This window comes from Myotis yumanensis, unplaced genomic scaffold (assembly GCF_028538775.1).
Source record: "Myotis yumanensis isolate MYYU_CA2020_CCGP unplaced genomic scaffold, mMyoYum1.0.hap1 SCAF_3, whole genome shotgun sequence".
NCBI lineage: Eukaryota > Metazoa > Chordata > Mammalia > Chiroptera > Vespertilionidae > Myotis > Myotis yumanensis.
Window position 1 is genome coordinate 137,592,047 of NW_027223754.1, and position 23,707 is coordinate 137,615,753.

General features: G+C 35.0%; 1 protein-coding gene across 1 annotated transcript in view; it reads right to left on the reverse strand.

The window, feature by feature from the left end:
• Positions 1 to 2,589: 2,589 nt before the first annotated feature.
• The window catches only part of PTPRQ (protein tyrosine phosphatase receptor type Q), a 213,317-nt gene continuing 192,199 nt past the window's right edge, over positions 2,590 to 23,707 (reverse strand). The window contains exons 36-42 of the mRNA XM_070409661.1: positions 22,443 to 22,519; positions 15,564 to 15,698; positions 15,245 to 15,370; positions 14,308 to 14,456; positions 10,434 to 10,569; positions 4,123 to 4,246; positions 2,590 to 3,853 (exon numbers count right to left, since the gene is read on the reverse strand). Coding sequence (XP_070265762.1) covers positions 3,816 to 3,853; positions 4,123 to 4,246; positions 10,434 to 10,569; positions 14,308 to 14,456; positions 15,245 to 15,370; positions 15,564 to 15,698; positions 22,443 to 22,519 — 785 coding nt within the window. The 3' untranslated portion in view covers positions 2,590 to 3,815. The remainder of the gene's footprint in view (positions 3,854 to 4,122; positions 4,247 to 10,433; positions 10,570 to 14,307; positions 14,457 to 15,244; positions 15,371 to 15,563; positions 15,699 to 22,442; positions 22,520 to 23,707) is intronic.

Genomic DNA, 23,707 nt, shown 5'->3' on the forward strand with positions numbered 1-23,707 from the left:
CAGGTCTCTATTGTCTTTGTTGCTATTAAAATTTTTATCTTTATCATTGACTTTCAGTAACTTGATTGTGATATGCATGTGGTCTTGGGCAGAGCAATTACCAGTAAGCTTTTACTATATTTATCTGTAATATGGGGCCCTGAAGATCTTAAAGAATTTTGTAAGCATTAATCAAAATGTAAAAGTATTCTAAAAAGTTTATAGTTTACTATATAATTACTTCCCAATCCAATAATACTTTGAGTGAAAACCAAAGTAATATGTTTGACTCTAGAATCATAATCAAAATAATGCCTTTTGTTACCTTCTATTAAGTTATAGTTTTATTTGCAGACACTAGTTCAGAATATCCTGTCAAAATGCCTGAAATGAACAATATCTTGACTTAATTTCCAATTCACATTTGATGTTATTTGGGTACAGTATTGAGTCCAACATTTCCTTGAGAATGCTCTTAATCATTCATAAAAAAATCAATGGTCTTACTTATCAGAATTCAATATAATTTCCACAAATTTCTCTTCAATCCCTATAAGTGAAACAGACATACAAATATAGCACAAAATATCACAAAGTACAATATAATCCTAAAATCGGATACATTATCTTACTGATATATATTACACACTGACCAGCCTGGGTAAAGATTATATTAACTTTGTAGAATTCAAAAATACTTTTAAAAAATACTTTTATATGTGAGATCTAATCTATTCCTTAGTGCGTCTTCATGAGTTGGTGGGCGTAGGAGTCCGGTTCTGAATGGAAATGCTATGCACATTTATGAAATCATGTACCACGAATATTACTTATCCTACGAAGGCAAGTTGGTTTGTCAAGATTATGCTTCTAAACATTGTTTCCATATTTTTACTTTTAATATCATTTTGTTGAGAATTTCAGACCATTTTTTATTCCAGGCTTCATCAAATACTTCATTGTGAGTTTTCTAAAAGGTGGCCCATGAAAATGGATTTATCACAATAATGTAATGGACTTGTAGAACATTCTGCTGAACTTAAATCCCATTTTAAAAATCAGTGTTTGGCTGGGGGGTAAGGGAGGCCAGAGGATTGTCAAGGGCGGGGGGGGGGGGGGGGGAAGGACACATATGTAATACCCTTTGTAATACTTTTAGCAATAAAAAAATAAATAAATAAATAAATAAAATAAAATAAAATCAGTGTTTGGTACCAGATTTGGAAAGTGAATCACCATCTCCTTTATGACAAGAGAAATACTTAATTAGCTTTTTTTTTCAAGATTTCTTACACATTTCACCTATCATCCGAAAGAAGAAGACACTGTCTTTTAAAGCAGGATGAACGTGGAGGTGATATCCACAGCTGCTCGTGTCTCTGGCAAACCATTCTGAGAGGCTCCAGTTTCATTTGGTTCAGATGAAGCACATGTTGCTCATTTACTGTACAAGTGCTGCAATGTATTTTGACAAATCTGATCTAAAAATGTTAAAGATGTTCCTCATTATTTTAATTTGAATTTAGTAGTCACCTATGTAACTTGGCTATCATCTAGCCCTTTAACAACATAATTAAGAGAAAAATTTAGCTATGGTTAATATGTATCAATTCAGTTACAGCTTTGTGATATAGTTAGGGACCAATTCACACTTAACAGGTGCTCTATTATAATTTTTTTTCTGATATTAAAGCCAAGTGTCTTTTTAAAACATGTTTTAAATAATTTCAGGTGGACATGAAATTATTCTGATCCTAATGTCTTTTAGAGAGTTACTATTCAAGGGTCTAAGATCAGGCAACAACATAACTTTAGTACTTGCTAGAAATGAAGGTTCTCAGGTCCCATCCTAGATCTGCTAAAGCAGAACCTGCATTTTAACACAATCTTCAGGTGATTTGTATACACATTAAATTTTGATAAGCACTGTTTAGAGGAGGCCTTACATTAAATGTGTTTTATGCACACATATGCATATGGGTCAAACCTGATACTCTATGTTGTACACATCTCTTTTATACATATATTACAGAAAATTGACTGACTTGCAGATTGAACTGTTTATTTTCTTATTTAATACATTAAAAAGTACCCACATCAATATTTTTCACAGGCTGTTATCTGTCTTCTACAAATACAAGAAACCACATTCATAAGTACTGGCATGCCACACATTTTCAATGACCATGAAGCACACTGAAGAACTTTGAATTCCAACTGAATCTTTTAGAGTTCTCACCATATCTTATTATTTTATGTAACTTTCTATAAAATAAACTTGTTGGTTGGAACAATCATGAACTACATTTATCTATACTTCCTTGCCCTGACAAAACAGGAGGCAGGACTTCTTGCAAGATTATGGATTTAATTTCTTGGATAATAAATTCAATTTTAAAATTACTATCTATGGGTATCAAAGGAAATGATTTTATCTTAATTATTTATACTAAATTATATTGTACTTACATATAATATATTTAATTACATTATGATAATTATCAATTATATCATAAATGTGATAGAAAAATCAAATTTCTATTTATAAGGATCTCTGAAATCATGCTGCAAAATATCTCAATTCCTTAAAATTCAATTTTATTGGCCATCACATTTCCTATATTTATATTCCAGCAGAAATATGCACAAGATATAATTCTTATCATGAAAGAAATAGAATAATTAACATTATTTTGTTTTATGACTCAATTGAAATCTATGACAAAATACCATATAATTCAAAACTTAATACATTGTTACTATCTAACAAAAAGGAGGCTGAAATATTTTCTTTTTTAAAAAATCTCTAATTTGTGTTACCTGGTTGATTTTTCGTTTTCAGTTCCACCAAATATACTCCTTAATAATCAAACCCAAACTTGGGAATAAAATAAAGACCATTTCTTGTGATCTATTCAGAAGTCTCTATTGGCACCACAGGAGCACATCATTAGTTTACAAGCTTGCGACACATTACAGGTTTTTATTATTGTTTTTATAGATTTCTGCTGAAGAAAACCTTCAAAATTGATAATATTGGGTTGACTAAATAGCTAATGGACAAATACTCTGAGACATTTAACCGTATATTGAAATATACAATATAGTGGTGCAGCTTGTGCCTGAACATGTACAAATGTAGATAAGCTAGAAATGTCCTCTACAGCTTCATATGAGCAATTGCACCGTTTAATTTTTCTTGTCTCAAACTAAAGATCACAATGCAATTTAAATAGCCCTCAGTGTCCCCGAAGAGCTACTGTGTGTTGTATAAAAGCTAAGTAATCCCTGCAGTGTCAGAGGTTACTGTTCAGCTGTTCGAGATCATGAGATGATATCTCAGCACTCATAAAACAGAGGATTCAAAACACAGGGGCATGCGTGGAAGTACAGATCATAATGACAGTCCTGGAAGTTATCCACAAGAAACGTCAACACCCTGGAGGCCAAAATAACGCGACTGAATCAACATTTACAACTTTTGTTCAAGCGTAAGTCCAATATGGAGGGAAAATTCACATGGAAACATTAATGCTATTATAATAATAATTTTATTTTTGGCTTATTCCCAAAATATGAAAGACTTCAAAAACCTCTGGAATATCTTTTCTTAAACATTTTAAATGAATAATATTTATTCTGTACAAAAGAAATAACTATCCTTCATCAGCTACTTATTAGAACTATTCATAAAATGTCAATGTATTTAGCAAGGCACAGTAAGGGAAGCATAGACATTTCTTTAAGTATGCACATTTCAATTCAGAAGAATGAGGGGTAATTTTGGCCCCTGGGATTTGAAAATATCTTCTGGTTGTAATCTTTGGTCTGAATATTTACATGGTGGTTTCTTCCCATTCAAGCTCAACATCACCTATAACATAAAGCAATGTGTCACAAGAGAGAACTGAAGTTAACAATTCAAAATATTTAAATGTTTCATGGCAAAAATATAGTGCAGATGAAAAAGCTATTATCCTAACTCGGCTTAGAAAAAAAAAAAAAAGATAAGTGCACAGCCAAGCTTCTAAAACATTTTCAATAATGTTTTCAATAATGGTTTAAAAAACATTTTCAATAATGGTTGTTATTAAGTTAATTCTCCTACTATATGTAGTAAATTAGTAAATTGCCTCTGTTTACCTTCCATTGCATCCAAAGAGTCCATCTTCTGAAGTGCTGAATAGTTAACAAAACAGATGGGCTGGTTATTTCCTTTACTTGATAGGAGATCCAGAATACATTGGTGTAAGAAGATATACTGTGCCTAGACATAAAAGAAAGAGTGCTTAAATAAATGGATGTGGTGAAGATATTTTTTATAATATGATATGTACTGTTACATTGAAAAGTAATATTGAATTCAACAAATGCTAAATAGCTAAATTCGAGGCTACATACAGAATTTACCTTGTATGTAAATGATTTTCTATCATCTCAAACATAAGGTTTTCCAAATTCCTGTGGCTTCTTATGGCTTCAAGTTTCTTTAAAAAAAATACTTGTTGCCCTAACTGGTTTGGCTCAGTGGATAGAGCGTCTACCTGCGGACTGAAGGGTCTCAGGTTCGATTCCGATCAAGGGCATGTACCTTGGTTGCGGGCACATCCCCAGTAGGAGGTGTGCAGGAGGCAGCTGATCGATATTTCTCTCTCATCGATGTTTCTAACTCTCTATCCCTTTCCCTTCCTCTCTGCGAAAAATCAATAAAATATATTAAAAAAAATACTTGTCATTGAACACCAAATGTTAATATGTTCTTTCTTGCCATGATTATAAAAAGTGACAAATTAGATTATTTAAATTTGTTTAGAAGTGTCCTTCTTCCTGTTAGGTCTAATTGAGCAATTTTTCTTATAAATAGTTTTCTTGTGGGAATGCAGATGCTAAACTTACTTTCAAATCCTGTGAGTGAGCATATCCACACACCATCAGCTCATTTAAGATATGTTAAACAATTCTTTTAATCACCTAACATTTGGCCTACTTATTGTCAAGTATCTGATCTCTATTTGTAAATAAAAGGCAGTTGACCATTGAAATATCCAAACAATCTGGTGCTAGATAAGAACTCCTAACAGTTCATCTGAATGTTTGGGCTAAATTTATTACCATGCGAGTTCTTTAAGTTTATTCAGTATAATTCAATATTCTGTTAGCATTTTTGCGTTTGGACTTCCCCAAAGGTAGTTAAAGTTAGTCATAGAAAATCACCTTCACTTTTACTTAGGAAATTTATCTGACATTAAAGGAATATAACCATGTGCTTAAGATACATAAATATACAAATAGACAACTGCTTTAAATAGAATGTCCTCTATGTGACCATCTGAAGAGGTTATATTTATAGCTATTGCTACTATACTACAAAACCTGTTTGAAACCCCTTATTGAAACTGTCTTCAGAAATTGTTGGTCATTATCAGGAATATCTATTTTTTTGTGTGGATTACAGAATGTTTTCCCAAACACCTCATCACCAGAATGTTAGTGCTATGAGAACAGAACTCTCCTATTCACTGCTCAATTCCCATTGCCTGTAACAGCGGCTGGCATGTCTAGTTGTGTAATAAATGTTTGTAGATTTAGTCGCATTTAATTCTCACAGCTAACCAATCTTTACCATATAAGGACAGATTTCATTTGGAAAATATCCAGAAGTCATTAGGAATAAAGTTTTGTAAGTGCAACAGATCAAGATTCATAATTCAATTTTGTTAAGGAATGAAGTGTTGTTATATTATTTTATAATGAAAAGTCTACTGAAATCATTAGTAAATTACTTCTCAAGGTAATTTCAAAAGAGTATTTTCAAACATATATTACACAATGAATAACATTATTGGTAAAAATAAATTGACACTGTATTTCCTTTGAAAACAACAATCAATTAGTCTACTTTATATATATTTTTAATCACATTTGAATTTTGAAATGTGAAGCTTCTGACTGTTGCCATCTCATCTTCTCCACTGGAAAGCATGCTGCGTGGAAACTCCGCCAGCAGGGCAGGCTGAACTGCGTGGGGCAGTACTACATTTTCCAAGATCCCTCTGTCATGTGCATGTGTGTTATTGCCAAAGGGACAGCCAAGAGTGAACCAGAGACAGAGAAGCAGCAATCAGACTGTCAATCCCCAGAGGGAAAGTAGGGGAGGGTGGGGATAAGGGGGAGAGATCAACCAAAGGACTTTTATGCATACATTTAAGCCTAACCAATGGACACAGACAACAGGGGGATGAGAGCATGAGTGGGGGGGAGGGGGGGACTGGGGGTTAATGGGGGGGATGAGCACACATTTGTAATACCTTAACCAATAAAGAAATTAAAGATTAAAAAAAAGAGTGAAATTTCAGTTTCTTGCATAGATAGTTATGTTACCTTAAGAATTAAACTTTTTGATGTTGTTTACTCATCAGAGGGATCATGAAGTATACGTGGAAAGATTTAAAGGACTTAACATATGTAAAGTGTCTGCCACAAAACTAGGAACCCAAAATATATTAGTTTTTTGTTCTTTCATGTTCTTCACATCAGTAAATCTCCAGGAGAACCAGAGCAGAAAAGAGGCTCATCCAGATTAACCCCTATTTGAACCACCAATAGCGTCTCAGGATATTATATCACGGCAGAGTATTCTTTCAGAAAGTCCTTTCAAATCTCTTGGGGCTGCTGGGAACTGTGTTAGACAATGAAAGATAAAGCTCTCTCCTGGGTCTGGGCCATGCCCTTTTGGTGTCTTTTTGTTCAATATTTTGCCCAGGTTCCCGCTCCCCACTCCTGCTCCCTGCTACTGTAATATGTGCTGACATGAGGATTCTTCATAGGAACTGGAATTACTCCCAAGTGCAATAGAAGAAAGTAAAAAACCACTCGTGTGCAAGGCAATGCTGGTTTGTAAGAACTGGAGCCAAGGTGTGGTCATTTTCTTTCTTTTTCCCTTCCTCCCTTCCTCCCTTCCTCCCTTCCTCCCTTCCTTGCTTTCCCTCCCTCCCTCCCTCTCTTCTTCCTTTCCCTCCCTCCCTCTTTCTTTCTTTCTCTTTCTTTCTTTCTTTCTTTCTTTCTTTCTTTCTTTCTTTCTTTCTTTCTTTCTTTCTTTCTTTCTTTCTTTCTTTCTTTCTTTCTCTCTCTCTCTCTCTTCTCTTTCTTTCTTTCTTTCTTTCTTTCTTTCTTTCTTTCTTTCTTTCTTTCTTTCTTTCTCTCCTCTCTCTCTCTCTCTCTCTCTCTCTCTCTCTCTCTCTCTCTCTCTCTCTCTCTTTCTTTCTTTCTTTCTTTCTCACAAGGAAAGGACAGTAAGGAGTAAAACACCCAGGGAATAAAATTGGGTGAAAGAGAGCTTCAGGCTTCCAGCTTGGGACACAGCAGAGCCTTGTCACATTGACTGCATGCTGTGCATTGACCGCATGCTTGATGTTTTAGATACTGTCTCTTATTTAATACTGAAAACAAAATCGTGAAAAAAATAACATGGCTATTTTACAAAAGAAAATGATCTCAGAGGGGTTAATTACACAAGGTCCCAGAGCCAGCAATTAGCGGGGCTGGATTCTGAACTCAGTTCTCCAACTCCAAGAATTATGCTCCTTCCATTCCCCTACCCAACTGCTGCATTTTGCTCTAGCTGGTTAAACAAGCATAATGTATGAAGATTATAGCATGCATCAAGTACTGACCTGTGTGAACTTATTAACAGGCATTTTTGAACACACTATTTACAAAGTTCAGTTCTACAAATTTGTAGAGTATGGCAAAAATTTTTTCAACTTTTATTATTTGAAGATTGACTCTGGCCTCTAGAAGAATATAATATCCCCATCTGTCCCACCCTCTATTCTATTCAAGAGAGCCAACCAGTCTTGATCAATGTCAACAGCATTGATCACCAGTGAACGGGTGTGCACCCAAGCACCTGGGAGGGAAATCAGCTTTCTATTTATCTTTACTGTTAACTAAAAATATGAAAAAATTTGAAATTTCATAATGGCTAATAGTTGGACTGATATTGGCACTCTTATAAGTCCCCTGGATAAGAATAATATACATAATTTGCAGGGCTCAATGCAAAATGAGAAGGTGTGTTCTCTTCCTCAAAAGTTATTAAAGATTTCAAGATAGTGACAGCAAACATTAAAACAGGTGCAAGGCCCTTTTGAGCACTGGAGATCTGAGAGACTGTGCAGGTTTGCATATCTATGATGCCAACCCTGATCACAAGTCATCTTCCATTTCTGAAGTATCCTGAGAGAAGGGTAACATCACTCATTTGTTCTCTTTCAGCATATCAAGGAATGGATATGGATTACATTACTTAGTTTTACATAACCATCAGAGAATTGATGTGGCTTAAAAAGATTCCTACAAAGAGACTGTAGATATTTAGTATGCAAGCTCAGATGAATGACAAAATAATGGCAGGGGTGATATTTTTTGTACTCCTAGAGTAATCCTCTTGTGGTGAGCTAGATTACTTTTAAAAAATTAGAAATAGCCCTAACCCGTTTGGCTCAGTGGATACATTGTCTGCCTATGGAAGGGTCATGGTTCAATTCCCAGTCAGGGCATGTCTCATGCCTTGAGTTGCTGGCTCAATCCCAGTAGGGGGCATGCAGGAGGCAGCCAATCAATGATTCTTTCATCTTTGATGTTCTATCTCTCTCTCCCTCTCCCTTCCCCTCTGAAATCAATAAAAATATATTTTAAAAAATAAAAAATCAGAAGTAATTTAAAATATGCATTTTTAAATTAAGTGAAATTAGCCTGTCCTAAGTATATATTTTATATTTAAAAAATACCTAATGATAAAATGAAACCCTCACAATTAGCAAGACTTTCAAAATATTATTAATCTGTCTTATGTTTTTTATTTCATATTTTGTATATGTTTAATAATTTGCATAATTGTACAAGTACATTTTAAAACCAAATGCCTATGTATTGGAGTTGAATGCTCGAGCACTTTTTGCTGAAAGGGGTGTGGAGTCCAAGAAGGTTGGATGTCTCTGGTCTAGAGCAACATCTTGCTAAGAACATTAATGTTTCATGACATGGCATTATAAGTCCTCAGGTCAAAAAGGGTTTAAGGATTTCACAATCATATAAGTTTAGGAAATGTTACCCACAAAGGTTCTGCATTTGCAGTTTTCAATGTGCATTAGTATAGAGGCTCTAAGAAATTCTAGGAGTCAATTTAACTTCTTTCTCCAACTTATTTTAGCAAAGAACCTGTGTTCTTACACTTTTAAAAACTGATGCCACTCATGTTTTCTAGGGTGCACCTTGGAAAATACTGTTAGAACAGATCTTTATATTTACTGTGAGAAAATCTCTACTTGGATAGCATTCAAATTCCAATCCAAAGATACAGATAGGAACATCTTGTGTATTATGACTTGGTTTGGCATTTGGCTCTGACAGTTATGAATAGTATAAACTTGGAATATCACTTAACTACTTGGAACATCTGCTCCCCTATTTGTAAAGCAGGGCCAATAATACCTAGTTTGTTGATTATTTTTATTGGACTACAAATAAAGGATTAAATAAGTTAACACATGTAGGAATCTAGTATAGCATAACCCACCAGACACTCCATAGAGGGTTTTTAGTCTCATTACCATTATAGTATGTGATTTTTTTTCTTTTTTGTTGTTTGTTTCTTTTTTCTCATCCAAGGGTATTTTTTCTATTGAGTTTTTTTAGAGAGAGTGGAAGGGGAGAGAGAGAAAGAGAGAGAGAGAGAGAGAGAGAGAGAGACAGAGAGAGAAATATTCATGTGAGAGAGACACATCTATTGGTTGCCTCCAGGGCAGGGCATCCAAACCTGTGTCCTTGACTGGGAATTGAACCCGAGACCTTCTGGGGCACAGGCCGATATTCTAACCACTGAGAAACTCTGGCCAGAGCAGTATGTGACGATTTTAATGATGAAAAATCTGTATATTGTAGAAATATTTTTTACTCCCAAATCAAAACGACAAACAAAAATTCCCAGGTAATATATACTATAATAAATGTTATTGGTATTAATATGCAATAGGAATAAATAAGGACAAGTGAAATACATAGAACCTCAAAAGTCAATATTTTAAACGTTTTCCCTATTATAACTAAGCATGTTTACAAAAGCGATTGATTTGATCATTTTCTAAGCTCCCCAAATTTGAGACATGTTAAAACAAGTCAGTTTTACAAATTATTTTCTACACGCCTGTAAGTATAAACAAGTTATGATGAGCAGTCAACTAACATTGTTGAAGGATGATTGTGGCAATTGGGCTTCAGTTCTCCTATAATCTCCATCTGCTGCCCTCCCCCAAGGATGTCTATGATATAGGAAGAGAGAGTGTCTGCTAGGCAAAGACAGTTCCAAGTCCATGTCCAACCACATTGCTGCCACTAAGATGCTCCCTTGTAGAAATTCTAGAGCTGACACCTCACGCAGTTTTGGGTCTTACCAGGTTCTGTACCATGCACATTCTTTCACTTCTCAGTTCAGCTACTAGTCCATATATATCCACAAAATCATGGTCATTTATATGCTGTGTTAAGTGGTCCAGAGCAATAAAAACTCCAGTTCTTCCAACTCCAGCACTGCAGCAAGAGTGAAATTACATAAAAATTATTCAGTAAAAAGTGTTTCATGCGTATGATGATGAAGAAAATAAGTTATGATAGTAATACATTCTAAACAGTTTTTTTTATTTGAAGGTAGATATTTTGGGAGTTTCTTTGGATTGATATTGTTACCAAGAGTGTTTAGATAGGGCAAGATGATTATTATTAATACCAAATATTTGAGTTATTTTTAAAAGGAACACTCCTTCTCCTTTCATAGTATTTTATAGGTTGTAGTTGGAGAAGTATGCAAAATAATTTGAAAAATTGTTGAAAATTTTTAACACCCCAAACTCCGTATTAAACATATTTTGGGTTACCAATAGAAATGCTAAACATTCAGCTGTATTGCATTTCCTCTGTATGATATTGAAACTATTTTTTTTCTATAGAATTTTATTTACTTCCTATGAATAATAAAATTGAGAAGCTATTTCCTTTTAAAAATTAATTTAATACCCAAGACAGGTATGTGTTCCATAGAAACTATTATGTGATATACCTGCGAAGATTTATTCAGAAACTCCCATTATAAAGACAATGGGTATTTAAATAGTTAATATTTGCAGTAAATATTAAAAATGAAAAAGACATTTTAAAGGCTACCTAGTCTTATAAATGTAACTTTAATCAACATGAAACTGCCATTTTTATAGGGAAGAAAAAGTCAATTTACTGTGATTTGACCTAAGAAATAGGAGCATTACAACATAAATCTGACACATATAAATATACATAATATTTTTAACAAAGTAGTATATAGTATAAATGACACAACAGTTTGTTTCTAAATTTAGTGATTTATTTACCCTGCCTGAGTAGGGTAATCAATCACTGCATCATTCAATATATTTTGAGTGTCAGACACTGTCCTAGGCATCTGGGGTGTAACATTGAAGAATACAAAGTTCCTCACATATAAAGCTTGTACTCTAGAGGAATGATTATAGTGTTACACAAACAGACATGCATAGTATGTATAGGCAATAATAGGTGTTATGACGATACATAAATCAGGTTACAGAGATGGAGGGTGATAGGGTAGGATAGGGTCATCGGAGAAAGCTTCTCTGATAACGTAACATTTGAAAAGAAACTTGGATAAGGTTAGGGAGGGCACCATGTGGGTATATGGGAGAGGAGCATGGCAGCTGGAGGGAGTGGAAGAACAGATCTGAGTGGCAGAATGTTCTGTGTGTTCAAAGAAGAGCAAGGAGATCATGGCGAGGAGAGCGGAGTGGAGAGGTGATGGGCCGGGTCAGAGCCAGCTGTAGGCTGGTATGTGAATGTGAGGGGAAGAGGGGAGTCAAAGGTGAGTCCAGAGTTTCTGGACCAAGCAGAGTGGAATTACTGTTTTCAAAGTTGGGAAGGAGGAGAAGGAGTGAGATTGGAAATTGAATCAAGTGTTCAGTTTGGACATATTTAATTTTCAGAATTTTGTGGTCGTTCAGGATGTCATATTGAACTGAAAGTTGAGGTAAGAAGTCAGAGTTGGAGATAATAACTTAGTAGGTTTAACATATGTTTAAAAATGATGATTACCATAATCCTACTTTTCTGTGATCTCTTTTATTTATTTAAATCACAAAGGAGAAGACTCTACTGTTTTTGAGGCTTCAAAAGAGGAGTGCTTGCCTTTTCCAATGGACTTAGTGCCAGTGGCTGTGTATATGGAAGATACAGAGAAGGTGAGGCAACTAGCCATTAAAGATTTTAATCATTAATGATGCCAGTTTAAAATATATCACTACATTTAGAAGCAAACTGTTGTGTCATTTATACCATATACTACTTTGTTAAAAATATTATGTATATGAAGGGAGAATGTAATTGGTAAGGTAAGAATGAGATTTTCATATCTTGTTCTATATGCTTTTAAAATATAAACATTGTTCAGATATTTTATCAAGAGAAAGCATTAATGTAATAAACAAATTTATAAAAATAGGACATATTAAGAGAATTACATACAAAAAAGATGACTTGGAACTGCAATCTTCAGACATTATCATTAATGAATGAATGTTCATTTGTGTTTTAAGCTAAAATAAAATAATATTGTAAAATTGGAAAAAAGAGCAAACATTTATGTATTACTCTTATAATTTGTTTTTATTTTTTAAATTTTTTAAAAGAGAAGTATTTTATTTTTTAAATATATTTTTATTGATTTCAGAGAGGAAGAGAGAGGGAGAGAGAGAGAGAAACATCAATGATGAGAGAGAATCATTGATTGGCTGCCTCCTGCGTGCCCCATACTGGGGATTGAGCCCGCAACCTGGGCATGTGTCCTTGACCGGAATCGAACCTGGAACCCTTCAGTCTGGAGGCCAACACTCTATCCACTGTGCCAAACCAACGAGGGCTCTCTTATAATTTAAAATCCAGAATTTTCCTGGAAAAAGTTGATCATTTAAATTACAGATTGAGTTTTTCCTCTAAAAAAAGTAAAAAACTGGATGAATTGGTATTTTCTTATTTAACTACACTAATTATAATATATACCCATTTGAAAAATTACTAATAAACTAAATGTTAGAATTATTATGATTAATAATAAACTTATTGATTATTATAACAAACTTTGAAATTATTATAATAGCCAACTTATTAATTATTACGATTAATTGATGTATCCAAAATATATTGCTAAGTAAAATGTTTTATTGTGGTAAATAATACACAACATAAAATTTACCATTTTAACCATTTTGCAGTGATAATTCAGTGCCGTTAAGCACACTGACACTGTTGTGCAATCATCACCACTGTCCACTTTCAGAAATTTTTCATCACCCCAAACAAAAGCTCTGTACCCATTAAACAGTAACTCCTCATATCTCTCTCCCCCCAAGTCCCTGGTAACTATCATTCTTTCTGTTTATATTAATTTAGCTATTCTAGGTATCTTATGTAAGTGGAATCATAAAACAGTATATCATCCACTTTTTCTCTAATCTCCAAGCTCCAATTGTTGAAGACACTCAAATTGAAATTGATTTTGATATATCATGTTAGAAAACTAAAATTGTATCAATCTGTCCAGAAACACTCTGAATACTAAACAACCTTAAGTTTTATTTCTAAGAGTATTAGATACTAATATAAATAATGAAGGGGAAAAAAATCTCAATTTATACTCATATTCATTAACCATGTTCAGAGGCTCAGGTCAAAGGAAAACATTTGAGTAGCTAAAACTTTGTAGAAATTTGGAATTATTCTTGGGTTGGTCACTTAAATTGATCTTCAATTTCTTTTAATTGTCCTCTGTAATATCCATCTAGAAATTTGCTTTTACAAAAAATGTTTAAATTACAATAGTATACTAATATCTGTTGAAATAATAAAAGATAAGGAGTTTATTCATAAGATCTTATGCATACACACAAACACACATACATTGATGATGGGCTATCATTTTTAATTTTTAAAAGGCCTATAAAGGTAAAATCCAGGCAAGAATTCAGGAAAAGTTCTATGCTGGTATATATGTCTTTTAGACATATTTTATTTCTGCCATGTGGACTTTTATAAAGCCACATCTTTATTTATTATAGCCAGTAAAATATCTGAAAAGTAAAAGCTGGAATGAATCTACATTAACTTCTGCCAGAAAAATAATCAATGGTGTCATGATAATGAAAGACCACATTGAGTTTAAAGACTATTTATAATGTCTAATATAAGGTTCTAATAATATATCTTTCTTACCTGCAGTGAACAATCATAGGTGTGGTGTCATGTGCTCGACTTGCTCGAACCAACTTCACAAAGTGAATTAGTGGGGTACTGTTTTCAGGAACCCCATGCTCAGGCCAAGCAGTAAAGTTACACTGTCGGACAGTCATGCAATCCCCATGCTAAACAAAGTGACAGATTTAAGAAGCATGACACAATCATTTAAGTACATAATGAAGGCTGAGAGAGCTGATGTCTTTTGAAAGTGATCTTTTAAAAATGACTGTTTACCAAACAGAAAAACTGTGTTTTTATTTTTCCTGTAAGAAAGGTCTTTTACTGCTTCTCCCATAAAAAAAATATTGCCTTTAGTATGAATAAAAACAATAAGAAAGCCTGCAAAGAGATGATAACATATTGACATTCAAATGTAGTATAACTTTCTGTAGCATTGTAAAAGTAGATTTTGAAACAATTTTTGACCCCAAACTTACATAAACACTTTCACCAATTATTCAAAATACAGATATTGGGTGTCTGATAATGTCAGAGAGTACAAAGATCCTTATATTCTTTTCTGTGTATATAGACACTTCTATAGACTAATAAAGAGAGATCCCACACTCTCACATCTGTACTGAATGTAGATAGAGATGAGTGATTTGGGAAATTCTTGGTTTAAATAAAATATTAAACCTCGTAATCTAGTTGTTTTTTCCTTTTCCCCCCTTGTCTACCTAAGAATTTGATACTAACTGGTTAATGTAAACTTTAACCATGTGATTTGGAATTCAGACACAGTGACATAGATGTTGAAGTTAGATGACAATTCAAAACTTCTGTTTGAGACACAATGGAAAAGCATTGTTGACTAGACAGGTATCATTGCAAGGCATAGTTCTAAGAATTCATTTTACAAATTTAGAGCATTCATATTTGCTATCATGCTCCTGCCCCCGCCATTTTTTACCCTTTCAATTTTCAGATCCCTGATGGTCCAATCTATTTGAACATCCTCCATTAGCTTTGTAATCACTATATCTCCAAACACCGTAACTGGTTTGTTGTCCTCTGGCCAATACTGATGGCATCTGATCTGTATTCAGAGAAAATCACCAGTCATAAGAACCACTGTTATGTGGATATGTATCTCAGTTATTGCTACTTAGTTAAAATTGCCTTATAGATATCCAAGTTATTGATGATTTGCAGTATTAGCTGAAATTGTCACACATACATTAACACAATTGTAAAATAATATTTTGTGAAAAGATTTAAAAAAAACTTACCCTCCCTTTTTCAAAACACTGTGTTAGCATTACCAATGTTTTTGCTCTGGTTTCCCAAACCATTCTCCAAAAATCCCCAACTGTTCCTGGTAATGGACCTTGAGTAGCAATAAATTCATTTGGACATAAGTAACCCTAGAAGGACATAAATACAACATCGCATCAGCATTTACATATATATGTATATGTGTGTATATATATGTAAATAGATAATAGGGTTTCTTTTGTTTGTTTTTTATTATATATGTCTCCTTTTTCCCCCATTGACCTCTCCCTGGCCACTCCCACTCCCAGAACATGCCCTCATCCCTTACTGTCTGTGTCCATTGGTTATACTTATATGCATGCAAACAAGTCCTTTGGTTGATCTCTTAACCCCCTACCTCCACAGCCTTCCCTCTGAGGTTTGATGGTCTGTTCGATGCTTCTCTGTCTCTGGATCTGATTTTGTTCATCAGTTTATGTTGTTCATTGTATTCCACAATGAGTGAGATCATGTGGTATTTATCTTGCTCTGACTGGCTTATTTCACTTAGCATAATTCTCTCCAGGTCCATCCATGCTGTTGCAAATGATAAGAACTCCTTCTTTTTTACAGCAGCATAGTATTCCATTGTGTTGATGTACCACAGTTTTTTAATACACTCATCTACTGATGGGCACTTAGGCTGTTTCCAAATCTTAGCTATTTTGAATTGTGCTATGAACATAGGAGTGCATATATCCGTTTGATTGGTATTTCTGATTTCTTGGGATATATTCCTAGAAGTGGGATTACTAAGTCAAATGGGAGTTCCATTTTTAATTTTTTAAGGAAACTCCATACTGTTTTTCACAGTAGCTGCACCAGTCTGCATTAGTTATTGAGCAGTATATGAAAAATATACTAGTTGTAAAATAGTTTAATATTTTAAAATATTGTACAGTTTGAACACTAAATAATATTAGATACTCAAAATGTCCAACACCTAATTTTAATCTCACAATGTGATATATTAAACAAACTAACTGTTCTTGAAATTTATTTCTAACTTTTCAATAAAACATGGACTACATAAAAAAGAAACAGCAATAATGTTGACCTTAATCAAATGCTTACTTTATGCCAGAAAATATACTAAGCAATTTTTAGTAAATATTTTAATTAACTTATTTCTTCCAAAACCCTTGTGAATAAGTACTATTATTATCCTCATTTTATAAATGATGATACTGAAGCTTAGAAATGTGAATTTGCTCAAGGTCTCACAGTTGGTGTGAGTCCAGAGCCAGTACGCTTACCCACTCCACTGTTTCTGTCATATATTCATGGGTTTTACAGAAATTTTCATTCTCTTCCTCTAAGAAATTACTTATCTACTTAAACGGTGGTGTTAGTGTTTATTCTCTAGAGCTCAGAACCAAGAGTAATGTTGGTTACAGATACAGAGAACAGGCTGATGGTTGCCAGAGGGAAGGCAGTTTGGAGGACTGGATGAAAAAGGTGATGGGATTGAGAAGTACAGATTAGTAGTTACAAAATAGTTATGGGGATATAAAGTATGGCATAGGAAATATAGCTAATAATGTTGTAATAACTATGTATGGTGCCAGGTGGGTACTGGGAATATCAGGTGGAACCCATAAAGATATGGTTGTTTAACCACTGTGCTGTACACCTGACACTAATACAAAATAATATTGCATATAAATTGCAATGGAAAAAAATAGAAAATAAATAAAAATGAAGGAAAGAAAAGAGTAGTATGGGTAATATGAAGTTTTATTTAGCTAATACAAGACCACAGATTTTTTAAAAATATATTTTTTATTGATTTCAGAGAGTAAGAAAGAGGGAGAGAGAGACATAGGAACATTATGATGTGAGAGAATCATTGATTGGCTGCCTCCTGCATACCCTATACTGGGGATCGAGCCAGAAATCTAGGCATGTGCCCTGACCAGGAATCAAACCATGACCTCCTGGTTCACAGGTTGACGCTTAACCACTAAGCCATGCCGGCTGGACATATGACCAGAGATTTGCTTCAACTTTATTTTGACAGCTCTTCTACATTTTATCAAATTGTGCTAAACCCTGGTCCATTCACCTGGAATGTAGGCATGCAACTTGCGCCATATCTGTGGATTTTTCTTACAAAGGTACTGTGTAAATAAAAAGGTAATAATGGAATCATATCTATTCCAAACATCAAAATATTTAAAGAAATAGGGATAAAAGAAAAAATTTATTTTTAAATTGGAATTATCTTAGTAGTCAGAGAATAAAGTATTATATAAGAATAATACAGATTTTTAATTTCAAGTAATTTATTTTACCTGAAAGAATAATGAGGCACTTTAGGTGATTTCCCTAAATCTCACTGCTAGCCATTGACAGTCTCTGGGTAAAACTTTGAGTCTCTTAAATACATTAATTGTTAAAGCATTTCTGTATTTCATGTCTCAGTTGAAGTAAACATGACTGTTCAATTATTTTACATTTTAAGAGTTTGGAGTTGTTTTTAAGACTGAAAAAGCAATATATATTTAGTATACAATGTTTGGAAAACTCAGAAAAGTATATATAATAGAATGAGGAATTCACCTACAATCCCATTATCCAGGATAAAAAAACCACTAATGTTTTCATCAATTTATTCACAGTTTTTTTAATATGCACATTCAAATAATATTGATGAATGCCTACTATGTGCCAGGCACTATTCTAGGAGCTGACAATTCATCACTGACAAAAGACACTAAAATTCCTAACCTCATTTATCTTGTATTCTAGTTAGGGGAAATAGACATTAAACCTATTAATAAGTTTACTAAATAACAAGATACATAGAAGTTTTAATAGTGATTCATGCTATGAGTGATGGCTTTTGGAAAATAGGGTGTTCAGAAAACACTCAATGGTAACAGCTTAGAAGAGACTTAAAGAAGAAAGAGAGTAAGCCTTACATTACTGGGGTGGGAGGAAGTGTTCCACATAGAAAAAAAGTCAAGTGTCACAATATTAAAGGAGAGATGTGTCTGGATTTTTCTATGAACAGCAAGTGGCTGGAATGGAGTTCATGAGGGGGGACAGTATTAGATGATGGCATCAGAAAGAACAGGGGATGGAGGATGAGGTTGTTTTTAGGTCCTTTGTTTTTTACTATGAATGATACAGAAAGCAGTTGAAAATTTATAAACATACAGAGTGTATGGTTTAACAGTTTCACTCTGGTTTTGTAAGAAGACTAGCCTATAGGGGGTTAAAGGTGGAAAGAGAAAGAATCGTTAGAAGGTTATTACAACAAACAAACCAAAGGGGTAGCTGAGTGATAGCAATGGGGATGGTGAGAAGTGATGAGACCTGGATATATCTTGAAGACAGAGCCGGCAGAATTTGTGTGATTGGATGTTGGGTATAAGAAAAATAGAGGAATCGATAGTAATTCAAAAGGAAGATGGGAAAGACTTCAGGATGAGCAGATTTGAAGGGAAAATTAGGAGTTCATTATGAACATATTAAACTGGAAACTCCTAGCAGATATTCAAGTGGAAATGTAATGAAGGCAATTGGGTATAAGAGTTTGGAATTGAGGAAGAAGTTTAAGCTAAAATATGCATACATTTGAAAGTAATCAGCATATAGATCTTACATAAAATCACGAGAATGGAAATTACCATGGAAATGAGTTTGAAAAGGAACTAAATTCAAAGATTGGGCTGTAGATAATTTCAATGTTTGGTAGTTGAGGAGATAAGAGAGAACCAATGAGACTGAGATAAAAGAATCAATAAGCTGTAGATGGGATATTGAGAAAACAGTGTTTGTAAGGCAAAGGAAGAAGGTATTTCAATGGTGGGTATAATTAATTATAATTGACCAAATTATAAAATACTAGAGGCTTGGTGCATGAAAATTGGTGCACTGGGGTGGGGGTCAGTGGGGGGGAAGGTGCCTCAGCCTGGCCTGCACCCTCTTGCAGTCCGGGAGCCCTCAGGGGATGTCCAACTGTGGCTTACCACTGCTGTGGACATCCTTAGCTCTCCCGCCACCACTGCTGTGCTTGCCAGCCTTCAGCCTGGCTTGTGGCTGAGCAGCGTCCCCTTGTGGGAGCGCATTGACCACCAGGGGGCAGCTCTTCCCCCCCATCACGCCGCTGCTGCCACTGGTCACCACCCCCCCCCCATTGCCATTCCCTCCCTCTGCCCACTGGCACCCACCTTGGCTGGCCTGGCACCGTCTGCTCACCAGCCCCACCCCTGGTTGTTCTGCCTTTCAGTAGATTTGCATGTTAGACTTTTATTATATAGGATTTCTCCTAGTCATTTGCATTTCACTTTTTCAAGGACTCAATGTCCTTAAGTATTTTAATAGTAGAGGCCCAGTGCATGAAATTTGTGCATGGGGGCGGGCCTCAGCCCAGCCTGCACCCTCTCCAATCCAGGACCCCTCAGAGGATGTCCGATGGGGCCTAAACTGGCAGTCGAACATCTGGCAGTCAGACATCCTTTTCACAACCCTGGACTTCTGGCTCCTAATCGCTCACCTGCCTGCCTGTCTGGTCGCTCCTAACTGCCCCCCCCCCCACTGTCCTGATCGCCCCTCACTGCCCCCCTCTGCTGGTCGGGTCACCCCCAACTGTCCCTCTCTGCTGGCCTGGTTGTTCCTAACTTCCCCCTCTGCCAGCGTAATTGCCCCCAACTGCCTCCCCCCACCAGCCTACTCACCCCTCACTGCCCCCCCGCCAGCCTAATCACCCCCAACTACCCCCCTGCCAGCCTGGTCACCCCCAACTGTCCCTTTCTGCCAGCCTGGTTGTTCCTAACTGCCCCCCATGCCAGCCTAATTGCCCCCAACTGCCCCCCCTGCCAGTCTGGTCACCCCCAACTGCCCCTCTCTGCTGGCCTGGTTGTTCCTAATTGCCCCCCCTGCTGTCCTGGTCGCCCTACGCAGCCTGCTCATTCAGTCATTTGGTGGTCCCTCACTAACCCCCCTGCCAGCCTGGTAGTAGGCAGCCATCTTGTGAGGGTATGAGGGTTAATTTGCATATTACCTCTTTATTATATAAGTTTCTATCAAAATGGGAACAAATTTTAAGGGATGTTTTACATCCTAACCTTTCATCATCCATCTCTAATTATGGTAAAAGTTAGTCTCAAGTTAATGTAATTTCAGTCATCTTGTTGACAGGATAGATAATTTTGAGGGTTTGGGGCCCTCCGCTTGTCTCATTACATAATGTTCTTATTTTTGCTCTCTTGAAAACATTGCTAAACGCATTTGTATACTTAGTGGCTGTTTACAGGCATGCAGTATACCTTTTTCTCCCCACCTCTGTCCCACAGCCCATTTTTTTTTATCCTCACTCCAGGTTATGTTCAGAAAGTAGAAGGGGAGGAGGGGATAGAGGGGGGGGGGGGGGAGAGAAACATTGATATGAAAGAGAAAGATGGATTGGTTGCCTCCGGTACACGTCTAGATCAGGGATTGAACTCACAGCAACCTAGGTATGTGCCCTACCTCTATACCAAACCTGCAACCTTTTGGTACATGGGATGATGCTCCAACCAACCAAGGCACTTGGCAAGACATCCACAGTCCATCTTTTATAAAAATTTTCCAAACTCTTTGTGAGTCCATGTTCCAGGAGCACAATTCCAAAGAACAGCCAAAGGCAGAGGATGAACATATTGATAATTTAGGCTTTTATTATATAGGATAGTGATTGTCAGCCAATATAGAAGTTAGAATGAATTGCCTCCTCAACAGAGTCTTGGGGGTAATGGGACATGGGACACTTATGTTTGATGTCAGGGAAGGGATTCAGCATCACATAAGCAAAGCCCCAATGGGACCAAAGAGAATGGCAGGCCTGGGTGAAAAGAATAAATGACCTACATGAGTGAGCAGAAGAGGAAACCCTCAACTATCTGTAAAGTCATCACGATAAAGATGGTTAGCCTTGCTATGTATTAGAATTGGAGCCAGTGGAAGAAAATATAAACATATCTCATTAAAAAAAAACTATACATTAAAGTTGTTCAGAAATAGAATCATCTGCCTTAGAAGGAAGTAGACAAATCAGTGCCAAAGAGGCTAACATCTAATTTTCAGGAATTTTTAAGAAAGCATTCAAGGTGAATTGTTGAATGAACCACAAGGGCAGTTCTACTCTGAGATGTCATGGTTGTGTCAAGTGAGGGTCTTGGGTGCTTATGAGGTTCCTATGTACACATGATGGGGATGAGCTTTGACAGAAAAAAAGAGCCATGGAGAATGAGAGGGAAAGAGAGATCTCTGGAACAATTTGGTTTCGTTCTGTTTTAATACAACTCAGCAAGCATTTATTATCTGTGATGTGTAAGACAGCCTATTAGGCATATCACAATTTCCCCCATGTTGGTTCATGTAAGATATGTTTATTGAGTAGCTACAATAGAGTTTACATTCTACAAGTAGGTGAAGATAGAAAAAAGAACATGGCATCATGGTACCCTTGAAGGAGAGCAAATCTAGAAGGGAAGAAAAGCGTAAGAGACTTTTATATTATATGGACAGGACTGTCCATCTGACTAATTTTTCTTTGAAAGAGAAACTGGCAGGCCTTGTATACAGAGAATACATTGAAAAAGCTTATGAAATAGTAAAAAGCAGATATATAACCTGAAGTTGTACTTCTGCCACTTATTAGTGAAATGATTGTTGGTAGGTTGAAATCTCTATTAGAAGCCTTCATTTCCCCCTCTATAAAATGGGGGTATATAGTTCTAAGAAACTGGCACATCAAGATCCATAGAGATTATAATGAGTTTGTTGTTTTAAATAGTTAGAAAAGTAATATAATTTCAGTATCTATGTTTTATAAAAATATAAAATTTATAAAATTAACAACTTACAGAAACATAGCTGGCATTAATATAATCCGATCCCGGAATACTAGCATCAGCTATCAGCTTCACTCTGTTATTATTATCTAGAAAAAAAATGTAAGAAATCAATACTAATTCCAATTTAACTTGCCACTACATTTTTACTATAAATGAAGTTCATGATATAACATTCAACATTACAGATGGGTATAAAAGTAAAGTAGAAGTTCCATCTTATCATATATTTTCACTACCTAGAGACAATGACTATTAATATGTCCTTGCATATGTTTCCAGAGATTTTTGTACATACTCATAGAAAATTAATCATAAACTGCTTTTTTCATTTACCTGTATCATTCCATATTAACATAAACAATGATATCTAGCTCATTATTTAAAAAATCCATGTAGTATTTCATTGTTTGATTACATCATATTTAAAGGTTTGAATTAATGTCATTTGTTTTATAAAATGCTGAATAAAGATAACTGAAGTTTTTGCATGTATGTTGGAGTATATTTATATATTACCAGCAGTAAAATTCCCAAATCATAATGTGCATTTCAAATTTTGAAAGATAATCCCAAATTGTTCTGTAATTATACCAATTCATACTCTGAACAAAAATGTTCGAACAATTCTGTTTCCTCTTATTTTCACTACCACACAATATTATCAAACATTTTAATTTATGATCTTCTGACAGACACAAATTGATATCTCATAATATTTATTTTTATCCCCTTATCTATAATTAAAATTCAGCTCCTTTGCTTGTTTATTGGCCTTTTCTATTATTTCCTTTTCATACTATACTACTTTCCGATTAAAAATACTTTATACTAAAAACAAAAGTTACATGTGTTGTAGTGTATTATATATTAAACTTTTCTCCTTTGTTGTCTGTCTTTTACTCTATCAATCTAGCTAGCTATCTTATCCTACATAAAATATATATATTTTTTGTAATCAAATTTCTCATTTCTTTTCATTATGGCTTCATTATAGCTGCTTTTATCATTCATGCGAAGGTGTTTGTCAACAATATTCCTGTTTTCACAAATTAATTCATACTTTCTTCTGGAACTTTAATATGCTTTTGTTTTAAGTATTTCAATACATTGGGATTTATTTATTTATTTATTTATTTAACAGAATGAGGTAAAATCTTTTCTTTTTTTTTTTTTTAAATATATATTTTTATTGATTTCTTACAGAGAGTAAGGGAGAGAGAGATAGAGAGTTAGAAACATTGATGAGAAAGAAACATCGATCAGCTGCCTCCTGC